General features: G+C 43.1%; 1 protein-coding gene across 10 annotated transcripts in view; it reads left to right on the plus strand.

Annotated features, from left to right (window-relative positions):
* The window catches only part of LOC105489167 (methylenetetrahydrofolate dehydrogenase (NADP+ dependent) 1 like), a 233,145-nt gene that overhangs the window by 4,054 nt on the left and 204,598 nt on the right, over nucleotides 1-24,493 (plus strand). For 8 of the 10 annotated variants that reach the window (XR_011623460.1, XM_024795113.2, XM_071096617.1 and 5 more), the window contains exons 2-7: nucleotides 5,541-5,625; nucleotides 7,096-7,146; nucleotides 7,235-7,288; nucleotides 12,168-12,292; nucleotides 15,024-15,124; nucleotides 17,199-17,338. Coding sequence is in view for 9 of the 10 variants with exons in the window: in XM_024795113.2 (XP_024650881.2) it covers nucleotides 5,541-5,625; nucleotides 7,096-7,146; nucleotides 7,235-7,288; nucleotides 12,168-12,292; nucleotides 15,024-15,124; nucleotides 17,199-17,338 (556 nt within the window). In the remaining variant the exon portion in view is untranslated. Of the gene's footprint in view, nucleotides 1-248; nucleotides 580-5,540; nucleotides 5,626-7,095; nucleotides 7,147-7,234; nucleotides 7,289-12,167; nucleotides 12,293-15,023; nucleotides 15,125-17,198; nucleotides 17,339-24,493 lie in introns of those variants that run through there. The other 2 variants (XM_071096621.1, XM_071096620.1) reach the window with 2 other exon arrangements.

The following is a 24,493-nucleotide window of genomic DNA, read 5'->3' on the forward strand; positions in this document are numbered from 1 at the left end:
GAATAGAGATCCAGGAGCCGAAGTGTATTAGGTCAGAAAAGTTAAAGAATGAGCTCCCTCAGAAGCATAGTGACCTGTTGTTCCTGGTGATGGGACTAGATGACTATAATCCCTCAGCCTCCACACCCAGCTAATTTTTGTATTTTTAGTAGAGCAGGGTTTCACCATGTTGGCCAGGCTAGTCTCGAACTCCTGACCTCAAGTGATCCACCCACCTTGGCCTCCCAAAATCTTGGGATTACGGGCATGAGCCACTACCCCTGGCCAGTAACAATACATTCCGTATAATAGTCACAGTAATGGTGAAAATAACAAAGCTGCTGCTGATGGCTTAGTTCCGAGTTTTAGCTACACATGGCAGCCTAGCTAGAGCGCTCACATTCCTTCCCACTGTCCTCAAAGTGGAAGCTCACAAGGCCATTTTTCTCCCCCAGGGACACGAAAATCTCTGATTAGAAACATTTATGCTACTTTTTGGATTTATTGAGCCTAATTACTCCTTTTTCTTTCTAGCTTTGTTTGTCACTGTAGGAATGAGTAACCCCAAAGAATGAAACATTACACATATAACAAGTTGTGGTGAGCATGAACCTATTTTGTTTTATTCGCTTGGGTGGTAATAGCATTGAACTCCTTTACACACCTGTACAGGCACACCTAAGATATTGTGGCTTCAGTTGCAGACCACTGCAGTAAGGGGAATATCGCAGTAAAACGAGTCATACAAATTTTGTAGTTTCCCAGTGCATACAAAAACTATGTTTAGACAATACTGTAGCCTATTAAGTATGCAATAGCATTTTGTCTAAAAAAAACCCATAGATAAGTCCGGGCGCTGTGGCTCATGACTGGAATACCAGCACTTTGGGAGGCTGAAGTGGGCAGACGACTAGGTCAAGAGTTCGAGACCAGTCTGGCTAGCATAGTGAAACCCCATCTCTACTAGAAACACAAAAATTAGCCGGGCATGGTAGTGTGCGCCTGTAGTCTCAGCTACTTGGGAGGCTGAGGCAGGAGAATCACTTGAACCCAGGAAGTGGAGGTTGTAGGGAGGCAGAGGTTATGGGGAGGCTCACCACTGCACTCCAGCCTGGGCAACAGAGTGAGACTCTGTCTCAAAAAAAAACCAAAAAAAAAAAAAAAAACGTACAGATATATACCTGAATTCAAAAATACTTTATTGCCAAGAAATGCCAGTGAGCTGGTGGAGGATTGTGCCTAGATATTGATGGTTATTGACTGATCAGGGTGGTTGCTAAAGGTTAGGATGGCTGTGGCAGTTTCTTTTTTTTTTTTTTTGAGACGGAGTCTCGCTGTGTCCCCCAGGCTGGAGTGCAGTGGCGCGATCGCGGCTCACTGCAAGCTCCGCCTCCCGGATTCAGGCCATTCTCCTGCCTCAGCCTCCTGAGTAGCTGGGACTACAGGCGCCCACTACCGCGCCCGGCTAATTTTTTGTAGTTTTAGTAGAGACGGTGTTTCACCGTGGTCTCAATCTTCTGACCTTGTGATCCGCCCGCCTCGGCCTCCCAAAGTGCTGGGATTACAGGCGTGAGCCACTGCGCCCGGCCTAATAAGGCTGTTTTCTTGTCATTTGTGTGTCCGCGGGAGTAGCAGTTTTAAATTTTTTCAATAGCTTTTCTTTCGCATTCACAGCTTGGCTAACTGTTTGGCACAAGAGGCCTAGCTTTTGACCTGTCTTGGTTTTCAACACGCCCTCCTCACTAAGTTTAATTATTTCTAGGTTTTTATTTAAAGTGAGAGACCTGCGACTCTTCACTTGAACACTTAGAGGCCATTGTAGTTACTAATTGTCCTAATTCCAATACTGTTTCTCAGAGAATAGGGAGGCCAGAGGAGAGGAAGAGAGAAGGGGAAACAGCCAGTCCAGTGAAGCAGTCAGAACACACACTATCATGAACCATCATGGCCACGTTTCAGCCAACACAATTACAATAGTAACATCAAAGATCGTCAGTCACACATCACCGTAACAAACATACTAAAAATGAAAAAGTTTGAAAGCAAGAATTATCAAAATGTGAACAAAGTGAGCAGATGCCATTGGAAAAATGACTCCCGTAGACTTAAAACACAGGTTGCCACAAACTTTCAATTTGTAGAAAAACACAATATCTGTAAATTGCAATAAAGCGAAGCACAAAAAATGATGTATGCCTATACTTTTTTTTCTATCCACATCTACCCCCCAACGCCTTTTTTTTTTTTTTTTGGTAGAGACCAGGTCTTGCTCTCTTGCCCAGGCTGGCCTTGAACTCCTGAGCTCAAGTGATCCTCTCACCTCAGCCTCCCAAAGTGCTAGGATTACTGGCATGAGCCACTGCACCCAGCCCCCACCCCCAACTATTTTAAAAGTCTAATTACTTTTTGATGATTGCCAACTTACCTATAGAAGTGTTCCTTTCAGCCCGGTGAGATGACTCACCGCGGTAATTCCAGCACTTTGGGAGGCTAAGGTGGGTGGATCACAAGGTCAAGAGATCGAGACCACCCTGGCCAACATGTTGAAATCCTGTCTCTACTAAAAATACATGGTGGCGTGTGCCTGTAGTCCCAGCTACTCGGGAGACTGAGGCAGGAGAATTGCTTGAACCTGGGAGGCAGAGGTTGCAGTGAGCTAAGGTCGCACCACTGCACTCCAGCCTGGCGACAGAGTAAAACTGTCTCAGAAATATAAAAAGAAGTGTTCCTTTCATCAACTATGAATGGATCAAGACTATGAATGTTTCTGAGAAAATTATTGCTGTTAGTATGAATGATTTTAGTGTTCAAGGGTAGCTTTGGGGCACAGAAAAAAACAAACATGTACATTTATAAGAAAAAAGGGAAAGAGCCATTGTAGTATACCTGTTTTGCAGATGAGGAAACTGAGGCTCTTAGAAACTATTGCCCACGCTAGTAAACGAAATGCCCAGTACCAGTCCTGGGCTGTATTTCCACTTAGTGTCTCAGAACTACCTGAACTCTATTAAAAATGCGCATTTCTGGGCTCCACTGACACACGTTGAATCAATCTTTCTGGGGTGAAACACCGGAACCATTATTTTTTTTGAGACAGAGTCTCGCTCTGTCACCCAGCTAGAGTGCAGTGGCGCCATCTTGGCTCATGGCAGCCTCCACCTCCCGGCTTCAAGTGATTCTCCTGCCTCAGCCTCCTGAGTAGCTGGGATTACAGGCGTGCACCACCATGGCTGGCCAATTTTTGTATTTTTACTAGAGACAGGGTTTCACCATGTTGGCCAGGATGGTCTTGAACTCCTGACCTCAAGCAATCCATTCACCTTGACCTCCCAAACTGCTGGAATTATAGGTGTGAGCCGCTGCACCTGGCCTGGAACCTTTATTTTTACCAAACTCTCCGGTGATCCTTATACCATGAGCCGCTTGGGACCCACACTCCAGTGCTTTCCTGGACCCAGACAAAAATAAGAACCTGGCATAGCCAAATTAACAGTCACAACAGGCTGGGAAGAGCATGGCATATGGGCCTCAGTAACCCATTATTGGATGGATGGATTTTAGTGCTTATTTATAAGGTGATTTGTAAACCTTCCCATATGGTCACATGTATTCAGCACAATAATACAATTAATTCTCTGGGAATGAAGTAGCTTTATCCCAAGTGTTTCCAAACAAAACTAACTGAAATGTTCCCAGGTTATAGACAGTTGCCTGCACCCAGTCCATCTGTTCCAACCCAGCTGGCAGTAGAAAGGCTGGTCCTGGTTGTGAGTCTGAGCAGCTCTCTCCTCTAAAGCCCCGTCTGGGAACTGCAGTGCCTCCGGTTCCATTTGTCAGCTGTGTCTCTGAAAACTGGGGGAAGCTTCCCAATGCCTTTCTGCTCTTGGCAATGTACTGTTGATGGCATTGCCTGGAACTTCTTCGCCCTGCATTTCTGTTAGGTGCGGTGAAAGACCCTGTCGGAGACTGAAAACAAAATGTAAGGGTGGTCTTAGCACTGAAGCCTGGGGGCTGCTGTGGCTGCACCTTTGGTCTATTGTGAGAGGGGAAAAAGCCAGCTCCCAGTGCTCATTTGCTGCTGAGAACATATCACAGGGTGGTGGTGAAGTTAACCTCTGCAATCGCTCATCCCAGAAGATTCCAGAAAGAGCTGAGCTCCTAACACTTTCTTTCTTTTTTTTTTTTTTTTTGAGATGGAGTCTTGCTCTGTTGCCCAGGCTGGAGTGCAGTGGCATGATCTCGGCTCACTACAACTTCTGCCTGCCAGGTTCAAGCGATTCTGCTGCCTCAGCCTCTCGAGTAGCTGGGATTACAGGTGCTTGCCACCACGCCCAGCTAAGTTTTGTATTTCTGATAAGATGGGATTTCCCCATATTGGCCAGGGTGGTCTCGAACTCCTGACCTTGTGTCTGCCCGCCTTGGCCTCCTAAAGTGCTGGGATTACAGGCGTAAGCCACTGCACCTGGCCCTGGTTTTTTTTGTTTTTTTTTGTTTTTTTTAAAAGAAGAAATTGAGTCTTGCTCTGCCACCCAGGCTGGAGTGCAGTGGTACAGTCATAGCTTACTATAGCCTCAAACTCATGGGCTCAGGCAATCCTCCAGCTTCAGCCTCCCAAGTATCTGGGACCACAGGCATGTGCCACCACGCCCAGCTAAATTTTTTATAGAGATGGGATCTTGTTGTGTTACCCAGGCTGGTCTCAAACTCCTGGCCTCAAGCAGTCCTCCCGCCTTGGCCTCTCAAAGTCCTGGGACTACAGGTGCATGCCATCATGCCAGGCCTTCTATCACTTTTACCTAGGCCTGCTCACCCCAGGCTGGCACCTTCCTCAGAGGTGGGAGGTGAAGGTGGCTGCTGCTGGGCATTTGGGAGGTACAGGTGCAGACTATGTTGTGGATTCTCAGAGGACTGAGAAGCTCTCTCTCTCTCTCTCCCCCTAGGAGGCTTTAATAGTGTTACCAAAGTGGATCTTCAGTGTTTCTGGAACTTTCCTCTCCTTCATTTCCTTCCTTACCTAATTCCTTCTTTAAATTCCAGGACCTGGATCTTATCCTGGCTCCACACTTTTTGTCCAACAGCAAGCCCCCTGTCTTCACCCCGCTAATCTACCCTGTCTTCACTTCCCTCTTCCCACTTTATTTGCTTTCCCCATGGACCCATACTCAGGGTTTTGGGAGGATGGCAGCGGAGTATGGTGGAGGAGAGGGATTATTTAAAGTAGAAACCCAAAGTTTTTATTATAGTAAACTTTTAAAATACAAGAGAAAAATTCACCCCTAGAAAATTATTGTAAACATCTGGTTTGTTTCCCTCTGCATAGTTTAAAAACTGGATTGCCACATTTTACCTTGAGTTAGTGTCTTGATTTCATTGTTATGCCCACTCCATACTGTACACTTGGAGTGTGTCCTTCTGTGGTCTAGTTATTTTCGCTTGCAGGAACGAACTTTCTGAGAAAGTTTCTGAGAACTTTCTGAGAACTTTCTGAGAAACTGTGTCGTGTCAGTCCTTTCTACTCATTAACCAAGAAATCACAATGTTGTTTTTCTTTCTCAATGTAGAGAAGTCATTCAGAATTCAAAAGAAGTTCTAAGTTTATTGCAAGAAAAAAACCCTGCCTTCAAGCCGGTTCTTGCAATTATCCAGGTAAGCTGAGAACAAAGTTCAGTCCTACTATTTTAGGATGCCTTTCAATTTAGAAAATGATTGTATGCAAAAGAACACCTGCATTTCTTGCCAAAGAGGAGAGGGCTCAGTTGGCAATGCTGTTTTCTTTGGTCTTTTGCTCCTTTGGGGTCGTGGGTGAAGTACTGCTCTGCTTCAGAGTGTCTTCTTGTGTGACTTTCCTCTCTGAGATATGAGTAGCTTTCAGAGGTCTAGGAGATAGGTACTTACATGCATTGCATTACACAGGATATATTGTGGTCCATGTGTGCTCACAAATGCTTACCAAATGTGATTTGAAGGTGCTGGGGGAAAAAGTCCCACTTTGTTTCAGTGGAGGCAGATGCTAGATGAAACATGAGTATTTGGTAATCTTTTTACTCTATCTTTTAAAACCTGCCGTAAACTTAATGGGACAAAAGTCATTACCCTGTCAAAAGGACTTTGCATTCCACATACTTCTTTTGGCTGCAGTCCCTGGTTCTGAGCCACAGTTGGCCCCAGTTGCCATCCTGATTGGCACACTTGTGTGATGGCAGGTGCCGAGAAATAACGAGGTGAGCCAAGCCTGGAAGCAAACACAGCCCGACAGTTGGGCTGCTACCGCGGGGCTTGGCACGCACTTAGGGTATCAAAATAGCAGCCTCTGGTTCCATCGTGCTGCCGTGCTGCGTATTTCAGGATGACAGAGCTGTGCTCAAGTTACTTACATTCTCTGGGATCTGTATCCACATCTCATTACAAAGAAAGGCAAGTTAGAACAATAGAAAGAAAATTAGATTAGGACTCGGGCCTCCTGGGAATCTGCTGACTCCCTGCCTTTCCATCCAAAGGCAAACCATTTCAACTCCTACCTTTGGTGTTCCCATTTTTTGGCTTCTTTTTGTGATGGGGTCTTGCTCTGTTGCCTGGGCTAGAGTGCAGTGGCATAATCTTGGCTCACCACAGCCTTGACCTCCTGGGCTTAAGCAATCCTCCCACCTCAGCCTCCTGAGTAGCTAGGACTGCAGGCATGCACCATCACACCCGGCTAATTTTTGTATTTTTTGTAGAGATGGGGTTTCAGCATGTTGCCCAGGCTGGTCTCAAACTCCTGGGCTCAAGCAATCCACAGCCTCAGCCTCCCAAAGTGCTGGGATTACAGACATGAGCCACTGTGCCCAGTCAGCATCCTCATTTTTAGAGAGGGAAGCTGACTATGTGACTATGTATGTCTTCTAACAGGAGGGATATTATTTTCCTTAAAAAAGTGATATAATTTGAAGGCCTGAAGAATTGCTCTGTTAAATACTGGCCACGAGTCCCTTTTTATAAACAGCAAGATTGTTTTTCTGCACTTTCCTTATTATCTTTGTAATTAGATCATCTGTAATCACAAAATTCATCTCTGGATTATCTTTTGTGCCTTTTCAAGCTATTTTTGTGTTGTTATGTTGTTTTTACTCTCCTAAGGCAGGTGACGACAACTTGATGCAGGAAATCAACCAGAATTTGGCTGAGGAGGTGAGCACTGTTGCTTTTTAAAAACTCATTATAACTTTTAACAATACATTCTCTTATAGTGACGAATAACCTTGTGTTCCTTTTTCAGACTGGTCTGAACATCACTCACATTTGCCTCCCTCCAGATAGCAGTGAAGCCGAGGTAAGAATGGCAGAGCTCTAAACTCTTGCTGCTTCTTTCCTCTTAAGACTTGATAGGCCCATTGGCATCTCTTAGTGGTAGCTGGGACAGATCTAACCTTTGCTTGTGGCTGAATTAGAGGGAAGAGTTCACTTCTTTTCTCTAGGGTAAATGCTTCGTGATATCCTTGTTCCTTGTCATTTGTATGTTTCTACCGAAGACTTGAGCTGCGACTTGTTGAGTTCAGTTGTGTTTCTTCAGCTGCTGTGGCAGCGTCATCTAGTGGAAATTGTCAGGCTGAGGCAAGGAAACTAGGCATCGGGCCACAGATCCTTGTGTCAGGGCCCAGCCCTTCTGTGGTTAGCTTTTCTTCCTATTGGCTTCATGTGATAGAAAACCTCAAATAATGGCATCTTAAATAACATACAAGTTTATTTCTCTCGCTCTCTTTTTCTTTTTTTTTGAGATGGAGTTTCACTCTCGTTGCCTAGGCTGGAGCGCCATGGTGCCATCTCGGCTCACTATAACCTCCGCCTCCCAGGTTCAAGCGATTCTCCTGCCTCAGCCCCCTAAGTAGCTGGGATTACAGGTGCGTGCCACCATGCCTGGCTAATTTTTGTATTTTTAGTAGAGACGGGGTTTCACCATTTTGGCCAGGCTGGTCTTGAACTCCTGACCTCAGGTGATCCACCCGCCTCGGCCTCCCAAAATGTTGGGATTACAGGTGTGAGCCACTGCACCCGGCTAATTTTTGTATTTTTAGTAGAGACGGGGTTTTACCATTTTGGCCAGGCTGGTCTTGAACTCCTGACCTCAGGTGATCCACTCGCCTCGGCCTCCCAAAGTATTGGGATTACAGGTGTGAGCTACTGTGCCCAGCCTGGAAGTGTATTTTTCTGGGACATGAATAAAGTTTGGAAGTAGGCAGTCCCTGGTTGATGACATCACCAAGTCGTAGGAGCTTGGGCTCCTGTCCGTCTGCTTTGCCACCTTTGTGGTTTAGTTAACAAGCACTTTGTTCTGATTGATCAGTGAGGCCCAGCAGGTCTGCTAGTCATTTGTGAGACAAAGAATGGGAATTTGTAGAGTTTGTATCTGACCTTGTACTGTGTAAACAAGGGGGCGTCTGAGTCCTATGGGGAAGGGCAGTTCTTTGCAGTACACAGAGGGTAAGGGGATTTGTTAACCTTCCCTCTTTTCTAGGATCACAGGGCTCAGGTAAAGTTCACTGTCACCAACAAGAAAAAGGAAGGACAAAGACAGGCCCCTGCTGTCTTTAAAGACATTTCCTGAAAGTCGCAGTTCTACATCCATTCAGTTGTCCTCTACCTAGTTGCCTGACCAACTGCAAGGGAGCCTGGGAAGTGTAGTTTTTATACCAGGAAGCCTTAGATCATTTATTAGCAAGCTAAAAATCAAGAGTTTATTACTGAGAAAGGAAACTGTATATTGGGCGATAAGTGTTTGCCACACTTGCCATTGGAGCATGGTACAAATATGAAGTGTTAAATATGTAACAAATACCTGTGATACCAGCAGTGACAGCATGCAAAGGAGGTTGTTGTTCACTTGCAGGATACCCACTGTCTGCAGTGGAATTTGCTTTTCTTTCTTTTTTTTTTTTTGAGATGGAGTCTCGCTGTCAGGCTGGAGTACAGTGGTGTAATCTTGGCTCGCTGCAACCTCTACCTCTCAGGTTCAAGTCATTCTCCTGCCTTAGCCTCCCAAGTAGCTGGGATTACAGGCACCTGCCACCATGCCTGGCTACTTTTTTGTATTTTTAGTAGAGACGGGGTTTCCCCATGTTGACCAGGCTGTCTTGAACTCCTGACCTCAGGTGATGGCCTGCCTCTGCCTCCCAAAGTGCTGGGATTACAGGTGTGAGCCGCCGCGCCCAGCTGCAATTTGCTTTTCTTTAGGTTGTTTTGCCACTGGTTTGTTTTGTTGTTGTTGTTTGTTTGTTTGTTTTGAGACGGAGTCTCAGTCTGTCACCCAGGCTGGAGTACAATGGCGCGATCTCCGCTCACTGCAACTTCCACCCCCCATGTTCAAGTGATTCTCCTCCCCATTCAGCCTCCCAAAGTAGCTGGGATTACAGGCACCTGCCATTATGCCTGGCTAATTTTTGCATTTTTGTGGAGACGGAGTTTTACTATGTTGGCCAGGCTGTTCTTGAGCTGCTGACCTCAGGTGATCTGCCCTCCCTGGCCTCCCAAAGCGCTGGGATTACAGGCATGAGCCACCTCATCTGGCCTTGCCACTGGTATTGATAGCCCTTGATTTTCATTGTTGTTGTTTATAATTGACACATAATAATTGTGCATGCGTGAGGGGTACATGTGATGTTTCAGTACTTGGGTATGTTGTATAATGATTAAATCAGGTTAGTTACATTCATCACCTAGAACCTTTATCATTTCCTTGTGGTGATAGCTTTCAAGATCTTTTCTAGCTGTCTTAAAATATACAATACATTGTCATTAGCTATAGTCACCCTACTATGTAATAGAACACTAGAATTTATTCCTCCTATCTAAGTGTAACTTTGTACCTACTGATTGACCAACCTCTCCCCATTTCCCCTTCTCCATCCCTCTCCAGCCTCTGGTAACCTCCATTCTGTTCTCTATTTCTATGAGATCAACTTTCCTAGATTACACATGCAAGTGACAGCCTATGGTATTTGCCTTTCTGCACCTGGCTTATTTCATTTCATGTTATGTCCTCCAGGTTCATTCATGTTGCCACAAATGACAGGATTTCGTTCCTTTTTAATGGTTGAATGATATTCCATTGTGTATACAAACCACACTTTCTTTGTCCTCCATTAATGGGTACTTGGATTGGTTCCATCTCTTGGTTACTGTGAATACTGCTGTAATAAACACGGGAATGCAGACGGCTTCTCAGCATAGTCGTTTCAGTTCCCGTGCATATATACCTAGTGGTGGGAATGGCTGGGTCATATGGTAGTTTTTTTTTAATTTTGTGAGGAATCTTCATACGATTTTCTCTAATGGCTGTATTAATCTGCATTCCCACCAACAGTGTATAAGGGCTCCCCTTTCCACATATCCTCGCCAGCATTTGTTGTTGTGATTTTTGATAATAGCCATTCTAGCTTGATATCTCATTGTGGTTTTGATTTGCGTTTCCCTGATAATTGGTGGTGTTGAGTGTTTTGTCATATACCTGCAGGCCATTTATATGTCCTTTGGGAGATGGCTGTTCACATCTTTTCCCATGAATGTTTTCAGTTTGATTTAATCCCAGTTGTGTATTTTTGCTTTCATTGCCTATTTTGTTGAGGTCCTATCCAAAAAAACCTTGTCCAGACCAATGTCATGAAGCATTTCCTCTATGTTTTCTTCTAGTTTTATTGTTTGAGACCTTATATTAAGTCTTTAATTCATTTTAAGTTGATTTTTGTAGAAGGTGAGCAACGAGGGCCTAGTTTCATTCTTCTGTGTGTGTATATCCAGTTTTCCCAGCGCTATTTATTGAAGAATCTCTCTTTCCACAATGTGTGTTCTTAGCACCTTCACCTTGACTTATTTTTTGACAAGGAATTATTTATTCCCTGTTTTTCTTTGGGAAAATTCTAATAGAGTGAATTTGTATGGTATTATATTGAAAAAGAATAAGTACCTCAATGTATTAATTAAGATTCGTATTGACATTTGTTGCTTCTACCAAATGCTTGGTACAGGTGACAATAGTTTCCTCACTTCATTCCTTCATTCTGGTCTCTGCTTGGATATTGTGGCCTCTGACCACCCCTCCACCCATTACTCTGTTAGCCTTTTACCCCACTGAACCTTTATTTTTCTGCATATCCTTTATTCTTTCCAGTGATTTTATTATTATTATTACAATTTGGAAGGGAGGAACTTCCCTTCTCCACTAGAGTATAAGATCCATGAGGACAGTTTTGTTTATAGCTGTATTTCCTTTACTTAGAACTGATACAGAGTAGGTGCTCAAACCATTTGTTGAATGAATGAAAGAATGCCAAATGAATGAAACAAAGCTTTCTTTCTGATTTTGTACCTCAAATGGTTTCCCCTGCCCCTGAACAGGTAGTGATTTTTGCTAGGCAATGAAAAAAAAAAAGGTAAACCAACCCTTCCTTAGAGCCTCTGAGTGAGATCTATAGGCAAAGATAAGTATCTTCTCACTTATGAGCAAATATTTTTGTTAAGTGAGATGAATCAGGATCTTATCTCCTGGCATGAAATAGACAGAGAGGACAAAGCATTGCTTATTTAGAAACACACCCAGACATTCATTAGCTTCCCCAAAATGTAGCTTGGTCTTTTTCCTAAATAGTGAATTATTTTAGTGTTTCCCATAAAAGGAGCTGTGCATGCTAAGAATTTTTCTAGCACAAGCCTTTGGAAAGGCTTCTTATGTGTCACTGAGGTCCAGATAACCCGAGGGCCTCTGTGACCGCTTGGACGTCATGATTAGTGAGCTGTGTTGAACACATTGTGTTTGAAGCACACAAGCTTAGCTGGGCCAGGTTGGAAGGCTTCAGATTCGTGTTTCCTATCCTTCATGAAAACTGGCAATGTGTTGGCTTAAAGTATGCTTGTTGACAGAGAAGTATCCTTTGTCTATGTAAACGTTAATAGCTGTTGAGCTTTGGTTTTGTTCTGTTTTGTCTTTTTCTGGCACAGAGTAGAGCCATAGAAAGGCAGAGAAGTCACTAAAAAAATTCAGCCAACCCTTTTAATTTTTTTTTTTTTGAGCTTTACACCAAGTCTTCAACAAGGAGCAAAACAACAAAAGCAAACTTTAACAGATGCATTTTCATGAATCCATTTCTTATATAAAGCTTCCTTTGTTGTGTCTCATTTTCACAAAACTATTTTTATTTTGGTTTTTTGTTTTTCTTTAGATTATAGATGAAATCTTAAAGATTAATGAAGATACCAGAGTACATGGCCTTGCCCTTCAGATCTCTGAGAACTTGTTTAGCAACAAAGTCCTCAATGCCTTGAAACCAGAAAAAGATGTGGATGGGTAAGAAAATAAAATCAAATAATCCACCTTTATGGCTAAATCACTTTTTCTGTTGTGCCTGCTTTTATTTTTCTAAATTTCTCCTATTTATTTTAACTCTCAGTAATGAGATGAAAAAAATTCTTTTAAATATTTCAGGATAGGATTTTTTTTTTTTTTTTTTTTTTTGAGACGGAGTCTCACTCTGTTGCCCAGGCTAGAGCACAGTGGCGTGATCTCGGCTCACCACAAACTCCGCCTCCTGGGTTTAAGTGACTCTCCTGCCTCAGCCTCCTGAGTAGCTGGGATTACAGGCATGCGCCACCACACCTGGCTAATTTTTATATTTTTATTGAGATGGGGTTCACCATGTTGGCCGGGATGGTCTCAATCTCCTGACCTCGTGATCCACCTGCCTCAGCCTCCCAAAATGTTGGGATTACAGGCGTGAGCCACTGTGCCTGGCCATCTGTAGGCTTTTAAAATTCTGCATGCTAAAGTTATATATTTTGGAAAATACATTAGCCCTTTTATAGTGCTTCGGTGCCATGTAATCTTATGCTATCAGATTCATTTAATAAGTTCTGGTCTGACTTATACAATCTTTAGCCAGCTCTACTCTTCTAATAGATTTTTCCTTGGTAATTCTACCAGACCAGAGAAAAAAACTTAGAAACCGGATTCCCTAGCAGTACCATATTCTGTCTTAGTCCCAGGCCAGTTGAGAAAAGCAAAATAAATACTTTTCTTAATGACACAGGTTTTATTTGAAATTTGGAGGGGAACATCATAACTATTGGGTGCTGTAATGTTGGGCTGTGATTCATGTCATAGAGTGACATAAGCTTCATAGAACAAAGGATACCGGCCGTTTCCAGTGGGGGATAAGCATGCTTCCTGGGGATTAAAAACCCCATTTTACTCCATGGAAATATAGCAAGTATTTTGTACTCTGGCCAAAAAGAACACAATGTGTTTATGGTTATAGGTTGTAAGCAGATTTATAAAGTTAGATTCCAGATCCAGTAGACCTTGCAGGGGCTGGATGGGGAGGCTGCCACCTCCCTGAGACACCCAGCAATCTTCCATTCTAGCCTTTTATCGTGACTTGAGTAGGCCCAAACACAGGCTGAAAAGGTGTCACGAACACCTCCAGCCCTGGCCAGGCAGGGTGGCTCATACCTATAATCCTAGTACTTTGGGAGGCCAAGGCAGGAGGATCACTTGATCTCAGGAGGTCAAGACCAGCCTGGGCAACATAGTGAGACCTCGTCTGTATTTTTCTTTTTTTTGAGTCAGAGCCTTGCTCTGTCGCCCAGGCTGGAGTGCAGTGGCACGATCTCGACTCACTGCAAGCTCCGCCTCCCAGGTTCATGCCATTCTCCTGCCTCAGCCTCCCGAGTAGCTGGGACTACAGGTGCCCGCCACCACACCTGGCTAATTTTTTGTGTTTTTAGTAGAGATGGAGTTTCACCGTGTTAGCCAGAATGGTCTCAATCTCCTGACCTCATGATCCACCCGCCTCAGCCTCCCAAAGTGCTGGGATTACAGGCGTGAGCCACTGCGCCCGGCCCCTCGTCTCTATTTTTAAGTAAACAATTAAATATTTTTTTAAAAAAAACAACAACAATCTCCAGTCCTGTCGTAGACTAACTTTAAAAGGAGAAGAAGTCCTAATCAATGAGAAAACTTTCAGAACTTGAAGGTCCCAGGACATAGTTTCAAGTCTTTCATAAAAGGAGAGGAATTCATGCTGAGGCCCAGCCAGGAAACAACCAACCAACCAAACAACAACAACAGAGAGTAAAAGGAGACAACTATGAAAATGGTTCTAAATGTCTCCATTCTGTTACTAACTGGGATTGATGTGCTCAGTTTAGGCTAGATAGTTGTGGAATGTTTTGTCCTACATTTGAATAGGGAAAGGCACAGAACCCTTCAGAAGATGTGTGGTCTCTCATTTTTCCCACCGCCTCCCACCCCGACTTCTCAAGGAGATAAATATTGAGATCAAGTTGAAATCAGACCTGTGCCTCAATCCCAGGTCTTACTGGGTCACTCCAGATTTATAGGATTGGTTCTGGGTTTTGGTGAACTGCAGGACCGTGCTGTTGTGTAACTCTAGGGATGCTAGTCCATTGGGGTCCGTTGAAGGGAGCTCCCTGGAGTTGTAAAGTGAAGCCCTGTATGGCCTTAGGCTGTGTCCTGGTATATTGGCAGAACCAGGACACCCAAGGTCAGGGCCAGGGTGAAGTTTTCTAAGGTACTACCTTAGAAAATGAATGACCTTTATTGCCTGCTTTCTCTTTAATTCATTTTTTATGTTTTTTTTTTTTTGAGATGGAGCCTCGCTCTGTTGCCCAGGCTGGAGTGCAGTGGCATGATCTCGGCTCACTGCAACCTCTGCCTCCCAGGTTGAAGTGATCCTCCTGCCTCAGTCCCCTAGTAGCTGGGATTACAGGCACGTACCATCACGCCCAGCTAATTTTTGTATTTTTAATAGAGTCGAGGTTTCGCCATGTTGGTCAGGCTAGTCTCGAACTCCTGACCTCATGTGATCCACCTGCCTCAGCCTCCCAAAGTGCTGGTGTTACAGGCGTGAGCCACCATGCCTGGCCGTCTTTAATTCATTTTTATGTATTCTATCAAACATTGACTTGAATGTTATTTGGGGTTAATCTATGTACATTACATGTGAGTGATTTTTTTGACTGGACTTTGACTTAACCTATTCCCTTATTTTCTGATTTAGAGTAACAGACATAAACCTGGGGAAGCTGGTGCGAGGGGATGCCCATGAATGTTTTGTTTCACCTGTTGCCAAAGCTGCAATTGAACTTCTTGAAAAATCAGGTAGGATGCTCCTTGAGAAATGCTGCTGTTTTCTATTTATTGGTATTTACATTTTTTAAAATAAGGATTTGTTTGGGGAAGAATTAAATTTTTTAAATTATTATTCTGATATCCTTTTAAGATGTTTCTAGAAGATTCTAATTGAACATAGAAGTGCTATTTCACTTTGACTTTATTTTTCTCATCTTTTGGGAGATACAGATGAATACCTAGAAACTTTTTCTATTAAGACTATCTTATAAATTAAAAGAAAAATTAGTTGAGATAAATGATTAGCCCTGTTTTAAACATGCTCAGTTTCTCTCGTGAAACAGTTCAAAATAACCACAGTAAAATATGCTTCCAGTTGCAGCTTACTAAATCTGTCAATGTGTAGGCTTAGATAAGATTTACATTGAAGACTTCAATGAGGCCAGGCACAGTGGCTCATGCCTATAATCTCAGTGCTAGGCAAGGCCAAGGTGAGAGGATCACTTCAGGGCAGGTTGAGACCAGCCTGGACAAACATAGTGAGACCTTATCTCTATAAAAAATTTAAAAATTAGCTGGGTATGGTGATGTGCACCTGTAGTCCCAGCTATGCTGGAGGCTGAGGTGGGAGGATCTCTTGAGCCCAGGAGTTTGAGGTTACAGTGAGCTATGTTTGCACCAATGCACTCTAGCCTGGGTGACATAGCAAGACCTTGCCTCAAAAAAACAAAAAAAAAAAAAAAAAAGAGAGAAAAATGAAGAAGCCAATAGATGTAGTTTAGGGCATGGGAACCTAGGTTGGGATTTATTGGTGAGCAGCTTGCTTTTCAGTAGTCAGGACTTACTTTCCATTGTTGTCCCCTTGACTTGGCATTTTTATGTCAATGAAATAGAAATTAATATTTTCTCTTTCTTCATCGTTAAATTTAATGAGTAAATTACTACCAAGTATTTATATATTTAAGGACTTTCTAGCTGAGAACATAAAGATTCAACTAACTGGGCAGGTGCAGTGGCTTACACCTGTAATCCCAGTGCTTTGTGGAACCAAGGTGGGAGGACTGCTTGAGCCCAGGAGTTTGAGACTAGCTTGGGAAACATAGGGAGATTCCATCTCTACAAAAAAACAATTTTTTTTAAATTAGCCAGGTGTGGTGGCATGTGCCTGTGGTCCCAGCTACCCGGGAGGCTGAGGTAGGAGAATTGCTGGAGCCTAGGAGGTCAAGGCTGCAATGAGCTGTGATCACACCACAGCATTCCATCCTGGGCAACAAGCAAGAGCCTATCTGGAAAAAAAAAAAATTCAATTAACTAAATATTTTTCTCTACTCCAATTTGAATAGAAACGAGGCAAATGCCCCTTCCTACCCCTGAACATGCAACATTCAAAGAAGAATTTCAAAAATAGATGGCAAAGTTTTATTAAAAGCTAACATTCAGGATATATATGCCCTTTGGGCAGTAATATTAAGCTCAAATCTATGAAATAATCCATATATAAAGTGCTTTTTCATTACATGGATGATCAAGATGAAGATTCTGAGCCACTTCATCAGAAAGTACTCAAAGAAAAGAGTAAATTAGGCTGGTAAATTATAGTTATATATTGCGGAAAGAATAGGAATTGGAACCAGAAGGGTTTGAATAGATAATTTTTGCTGATTATAACACCCCACTCCTAGTTCATTGTCATTGTAGGTTGGTGCTGAAAAAGGTCAAGTTTTAAAAGGGTTTTTTGAGACAGTCTTGCTCTATTGCCCAGGCTGGAGTGCAGTGGCGCCCTCTTGGCTCACTGAAACCTCCACCTCCTGGATTCCAGTGATTGTCCTGCCTCAGCCTTCCAAGAAGCTGGGATTACAGGCATGTGCCACGATGCCCAGCTAATTTTTCGTGTTTTTAGTGGAGACGGGGTTTTACCATGTTGGCCAGGCTGGTCTTGAACTCCTAACCTGGAGTGATCTGCCTGTCTCAGCCTCCCAAAGTGCTGAAATTATAGGCGTGAGCCACTGCACCTAGCCTAAAAGGGGTTTTTTTTTTTCAAGTTAAAGTTTTGAAAGGAAAGATCTGAAGTTTTGAGTATAATATCGAATTTTCATTTGGTTAGTAGGTGTCAACCTAGATGGAAAGAAGATTTTGGTAGCAGGGGCCCATGGGTCTTTGGAAGCTGCTCTACAATGCCTGTTCCAGAGAAAAGGGTCCATGACAATGAGTTCCCAGTGGAAAACACCCCAGCTTCAAAGGAAGGTAAATTTCATGTTGGAAATATATTATCTTGAAGGCTTATGTTAGAACAGAAGAAAGTCTAGAAATGTCTAAGCTAAGCGCTTAATTCAAGAAGTTAGAGGAAGAAAATTGAATAGACCCATATCCATTAAAGACATTGAATCAATCTACTCACCAAACAAACAAACAAACAAGAAAAGGCAACAGGTGGTTTTACAAATGAGCTCTATCAAACAAAGAACAGATCATTCTAATACAATCCTTTTCTTTAGCAAATGGAAAAAGGAGGAACATGGCCAAACAGACTTTATGAGTGCCAAAACCAAACAAGGACAAGATGCTAAAGGAAAATTAACAGGCCAGTTTCAGCTGTGAATATAAATGAAATAATCATGAGCGAAATCTGAGAACACCAAATACAGCACAAGTTAGGTTTATTTTAGGATTCCCAGGTGATTGAACATGAGAAAATCTATCACTGTAATTCACCACATTATGATTAAAAACTAAATTCTCACCATAGTAAGTACAGAACAGTCATTTGGTAAATCTAGTATTCATTATGACCTTTTGAAAGTAATTATAATTTTGATGAAAATTATTAAGAAGACCTATATAAAAGCAGAAGTATCATCTTCATGGAGAAGATGCAATGTCTTAAAGATATTAATTGTCTGCAGATTATAAACTCCTGACATATTTTTTGTAGAATTTGACAATCTGATTCTGAAATCCAAATGGAAGCATAAAGGACAGAGAGAGTCAAGACAATTTTGTGGAAAAACTAGGTGGGAGACATTCCCAACCACATGGTGTGAATTATTAAGCACTTACAGTAATTAGGATAATATGGTAGACAAACAGACAATCAGAACAGAAGAAAGTGGAAATTTATGCATATATGGAAGCTTGAGAGCAGGTACTGCAGATCAATGGGGAAAAGATTAACGATTAAAGGCCGGGCGTGGTGGCTCATGCCTGTAATCCCAGCACTTTGGGAGGCTGAGTTGGTCGAATCACTTGAGCTCAGGAGTTTCAGACCAGCCTGGCCAATATGGTGAAACACCATCTCTACTAAAAATACAAAAAAATTGGCCAGGCGTGTCAGTGCAAGCTTGTAATCCCAGCTACTCAGGAAGCTGAGGCAGGAGAATCGCTTGAACCCAGGAGGCAGGGGTTGCAGTGAGCTGCGATCGTGCCACTGCACTCCAGCCTGGGTAGCAGAGTGAGACTCTGTCTCAAAAAAAAAAAAAGAAAAACCAAACAAACAAAAAACTAAAACATTAACTATTCAAAATCATGCTGACTTAACTAGTTATGTATATGAGTCTAGCATAGGATTGCTAACCTGATACTACATATTAAAAAAATCACTTCTATGTTAAAATACCTAAATGTGGAAAGCAAAACTGTAAAATTTATAGAAAAAAATACAGGCGTATGCATTTAAGATGTTGGCATTGGAAGGATAGCTTAAGAGACCCCAAAAGCACAGATTGCTAAAGAAAAGATACATAAATCTGACTACATCCAAATTTTTAAAAACCCCGAAGTTTTTCTTTCTGAAAAGAAGTCCTTAAAAAAGTGAAAAGACAGCTACAGTGTAGAAGATATTTACAACAAACATTTAGCCAGCAATTAGTATTTTATAAAAGATTCCTACAAATCAGTGAGACAAAGACAATCTGTTAGAAAAACGGGCACACGACAGGCCACTAACAGATGAGGAATCTGAGGTTTAAAAGACACGTGAAAAGCTGTCTGGTTTCCTACTGTTTTTGCTCACCAGTCATATTGGCAGTAGGTAAAAAGTGCCAGTTAGACATATTGACAAATGTCTGGAGCCCTGGGAATTCATATATTGCTGGCAGGAGTTTAAATTTGAAATAGGCATTTTGGAAAGCAGTTTAATGGAGTTGCAGCTACTCTTTGACCCAGGAATTTCACTCTAAATATATATCATATGGCTGGGCACGGTAGCTCACCCCTGTAATTCTAGCACTTTGGGAGGCTGAGGTGTGCAGACCACCTGAGGTCAGGGATTCAAGACCAGCCTGACCAACATGGAGAAACCCCATCTCTACTAAATATACAAAATTAGCCAGATGTGGTGGTGCATGCCTGTAATCCCAGCTATTCGGGAGGCTGAGGCAGGAGAATCGCTTGAATCTGGGAGGCAGAGGTTGCAGTGAGCCGAGATCACGCCATTGCACTCCAGCCTGGGCAACAAGAGCGAAACTCCATCTCAAAATATAATAATAATAATAATAAAAAGTATATATGTAAACATCATAGACAAAACTTGCCCATATATATACAAAGGTGTGTTTACAAATGGTCAGAGCAGCATGTTTATAGTGCAAAAAGTTTTGTTTGTTTGTTTAAGACAGAGGGGCGGTGGTGATTCTGTGGGTCTTGGCCCCTTTCTGCTGTCAGGGCTGAGTTGGCTCCCTGAGTTGGTGAAAGCAGTATCCAGCCAGGTGCAAGGGAGGCGGGGGCAGGATTTCGCCTTTACTGATGGGCAGGCCACAGGTCCCCTGTAGAACGGTGACTCTTGAATATTGAGAGGACGATATCCCTCCCTGAGCGTCTTCTGGAGCTTGATGACCACTAGGGAGTGTATCAAAGTCACATGCACCAAATATGTTACCGGTGGCAGCTATTCAAGTTATCCCGAGTTCGTGCTGGTGTACCCGTACAGGTCTGCAGCAACTTCAGCTCTTGCCTCCTCAGAAGAAAGAATTGGACTGAGGGCCATAAGATAGAAGGAGAGACTGAGGCAATTTTCAGAGCAGGACGGAAAGTCTAGCAAAAAGCTCTAGAACAGTAAGGAAGGGAAAGAAGGAAAGTACAACTTGGAAGAGGGCCAAGCAGGCAACTTGCAAAACCAAGTACACCGCAACAAGTCTTTAAACAGTGACCTAAATGCCCATCAGCGTGAATGGATAAATCAGTATAGTTGCACGTAGAGTATGCATAGACATATGTTCCTAAAACAGAATGATATACAAGCAGTGAAAATTAATAAACTAGAGCTGTAGATAGCAACATGTTTTTTTATTTTGTTTTTTGTTTGTTTGTTTGTTTGAGATAAAGCCTCACTCTATCCCCCAGGCTGGAGTGCAGTGGCACGATCTCGGCTCACTGCAACCTCTGTCTCTTGGGTTCAAGTGATTCTTCTGCCTCAGCCTCCTGAGTAGCTGGGACTACAGGTGTGTGCCACCATGCCCAGCTAATTTTTGTATTTTTAGTAGAGACGGGGTTTCCCCATGTTGGCCAGGCTGGTCTGGAACTCCTGACCCCAGGTGATCCGCCCACCTCGACCTCCCAAAGTGCTGAGATTACAGGCATGAGCCACCGTGCCCAGGCCGGAAGAATTTTTAAAACACTGTTCAGTGAACAAAGACCCAATCTGCAGAAGGATGTATTTCATATAACACCATTTATATATGTCTGAAAGCAACACAGCATATATATATGTAATCTAATACATACATGCATATAATATGTATTATATATAATCCTTATATATATATAGAATCAATATATATATTTAGGTCAGGACATTTAGATCAGTGTTTAATATATATTAGGATTATATATAATATATATTATATTATTATGTATTAATTATTTAATCCTAATATATGTATATTAGGATTCCATGCAAATGAAGTAAAAATATAAAGAAATAATGCAAACTGCAAACCAAATCCGAAAAGCATTTATTGAAGCAAGGATGTGGATATAGATGGAAAGAAAACCTAGACACCTTCACACCTTTTTTCTTAAACTGGGCAATAGGTGTTGTCTAGGTATGTTAGGATATTGTTTTCCATTTTTATGTCTGAAATGATTGTTTTTCATTTTTAAAAATGACAGTACAGCTCACAGATTTCAAGCAAAGTGAAGTTTTAAATGAATGCATTAAGTACAATCAGTTACTACAGAACGTGATCTAAAAATACATGTTCCTCATGTTGCAGAGTGAGAATGGAAATGAGGAGTAAATTGTAATCCTGCCAGGGGAGCCAGGTGTCTCAGCAGATTTGGACTCTTTGCATGGCAGGTGGATCTAATTTATGTAATGCTTGGGTTAAGACAGCTCAGGAAGGCAGCCTTGCAATGAAACCTGAACCTGTGTGCGTTTTTAGCAGTCACCGCGTGGTGGCAGCCTATCCAAGAAAATTCAAGGGCAATAGTTTGCTCTTGAGAGCCTAGAAATTTTTATTTGGAAGCTCAGTGGAAGAGGAAAATAAACCTTGCCCTGCACTGAACAGCTGTGGTGAAGAGAGAAAATACCTTCCTTGGCAATTGAATGTTTTCGCAGCTGTCACAGATACTTTTGCTAGTTGTATCTGTATTTTTGAAAAACAAAGACATTTTTCAAAGTACTTTTTTATTACGGGAATAAATCACCTTGTCTCTGTACTTTGGGATGAATCTCATCCGAACTTTGAGAATGATTAAGTGACTTCACTTTCTGGAGAAGCTAGTCATTGGGTAACATTCTTGTTTTCATATGTACCAGAAGGTTCTCTTTCATAGTTGATGTTGCACACACGTTTTTTTCCCCTAAGTCCTTGGTATTTATAGTGGCACCACTGCAAATGTTAGAGGCGGTCAACTTTCATTCTTATTATTGCTTCATCTTTGTGGCCAAAAACATGGGAAGAAATGTTCATGGCCCCACCCCATACTTGTCCCCCCTCTACCTGGCCTACCTGCCTATGTCAGGCTCCTGTCCCACCACAAACGACAGCCTGTGTCTTTCATGTTAGCAGCTAGTCTTTCACTAGCCACATACCTCCCCATAACCCATATGCCTCCCTGTGTCTGCCTGACATTTGAATTGTCACTATTCTTGTGTTGTAATTTTATAAGAAGAGTGTATGGGGCAGAAAACCCTTGCCATTCATTTCCTGAGTAGGAATTCTAGCCTTCCTTGGAGTTGTGGTAATGTGGAGCCATGGTAATATGTGGATTGTACTACTCAATGGCTGTCTGGAGGCCATAGTGGTGCAAAAAGCTACCTAGGCATGGGTTAGTGTCCTAGGGCACCCAATCGGGACAGACTCTGTCCACACCTGGCACACACTTGGAAAAGCTTCACTGTGAAAAACACTGAAAGTAAAAATTTTAACAACAGATAGGGATTTTTTTCCCCCTTGAGATAGAGGCTCACTCTGTTACCCAGGCTGGAGTGCAGTGGCGCGATCTCGGCTCACTACAACCTCTGCCGCACAGGTTCAAGCGATTCTAATGCCTCAGCCACCTGAGTAGCTGGGATTACAGGCGAGCACCACCATGCCTGGCTAATTTTTATATTTTTAGTAGACGTGGAGTTTCGCCATGTTGGCCAGGCTGGTCTCGAACTCCTGGTCCCAAGTGATCCACCCACATGGCCCTCTCAAAGTGCTGGAATTATAGGCCTGAGATGCTGTGCCCAGCCCAGATGGGGATTTTTGTTGTCCAGTTTAATGAACCAAGAATAAAAGTGCATTTTAAGATTATAGTCTCTTCTCCTTATTGGCAATGGTAAAAGAGTTAAGAAAAGAAGAGAACAAGCTTAGGATTATGGCTACTAAGTAGAAGGGCGTTATCTTTGACAAGCATTTCTGATGTGCTTATTTATACCTGACATGGAACAAGACTGCCGGTCCCCTCAACACATCCCTGCTGTGGGACATCTGGCTGGGGAGTTCCAAAGCTGAGGGTGAAAGGTCTGGGCATCGGGTATGACTGTGTAACACTAGAGTTCTATCTACCATCTCTTAAACTATAGGTAGTCTTAGCGGTGTGGGCTGACCTTCTGGTTACCAGGCAGCCTGCTGCAACCACTCAGACTGCCTTTGAAGGTTTCCAGTCGGGCACAACATTTGTGTTCTCATTAAGCAGTAGAGCGCAGGCTTTGGGGACACACAGCTCTGGGCTCAAGCCTTAGCTTTTGCTGCTCTAAGCCTGTTTCTTCGTGTAGAATGGCAATCGTAATACTCCCTATTGCCGGATGCGGTGGCTCATGCCTGTAATCCCAGCACTTTGGGAGGCCGAGGCGAGCGGATCACAAGCTCAGGAGATCGAGACCATTCTAGCTAACACGGTAAAACCCCGTCTCTACTAAAAATGCAAAAAATTAGCCGGGCGTGGTGGCGGGCGCCTGTAGTCCCAGCTACTCGGGAGGCTGAGGCAGGAGAATGGCGTGAATCCGGGAGGTGGAGCTTGCAGTGAGCCAAGATCGCGCCACTGCACTCCAGCCTGGGCTACAGAGCGAGATTCTGTTTCAAAAAAAAAAAAAAATAATAATAATAATAATACTTCCTACTTTATGGGGCAGTTGTGGGAATGAAATTAAATACTAATGGGGACTGGGTGCAGTGGCTCACGCCTGTAATCCCAGCACTTTGGGAGGCTGAGGCGGGCAGATTGCTTGAGCCCAGGAGTTTGAGACCAGCCTGGCAACATGGTGAAACCCCATCTCTACAAAAAGTACAAAACTTAGCCAGGCATGGTGGCTGTAGTCCCAGATACTTTGGAGGCTGAGGTGGGATGACCGCCTGAACCTGGGGAGGTCGAGGTTGCAGTGAGCTGAGATTGCACCACTGCACTCCCTGGAGTGCAGGCTGGAGGAAAAGAAATATATGGGCCCATTAGGCAAATGTGGGTCATTTGGGCAAATCACTCAAATCATAAGTAGATAAACTAGTAAAATAGTGTGACTTAGGGTCCCTCACTGGAAGCCTGGTATTACATGCTTCCATTGTGTGGGTAGGGGAAGGAGAAAGTGTCTCTAGCTCTCTGTCTGTGAGGTCTCCCAGCAGAATATTGGCCAAGGGAGTGAAACCAAAAGCAAGACTACCAGGAGACAAAGGAGACAATGTCCCAGAAAGAGGAGGGACTCACCAGAGCAGGTGCCCAGCTTTGGCCAGTCAGGCTCATCTTCCAATCCTCAGTAGATTATTATCAACTTTAAGTGATGTCACAGAGTCCCTTCCTCCAAAACTGTGGACCTCTTCCTTCCCATGCCTCTTGTTACTCGGAAGTCACTCTACTTCCAAACATGTTGGCTGGAGATCCCTGATGCCTGATGGGCCAGTTATTACTTTCAGGCTCTGTAGTTTTAAAGAATAGTTACATCCAGTTAGTTACAAATAGAAATCGATCCTTTCTTTGTCCGTC

The sequence above is a fragment of the Macaca nemestrina genome, chromosome 5 (assembly GCF_043159975.1).
Source record: "Macaca nemestrina isolate mMacNem1 chromosome 5, mMacNem.hap1, whole genome shotgun sequence".
Lineage (NCBI taxonomy): Eukaryota > Metazoa > Chordata > Mammalia > Primates > Cercopithecidae > Macaca > Macaca nemestrina.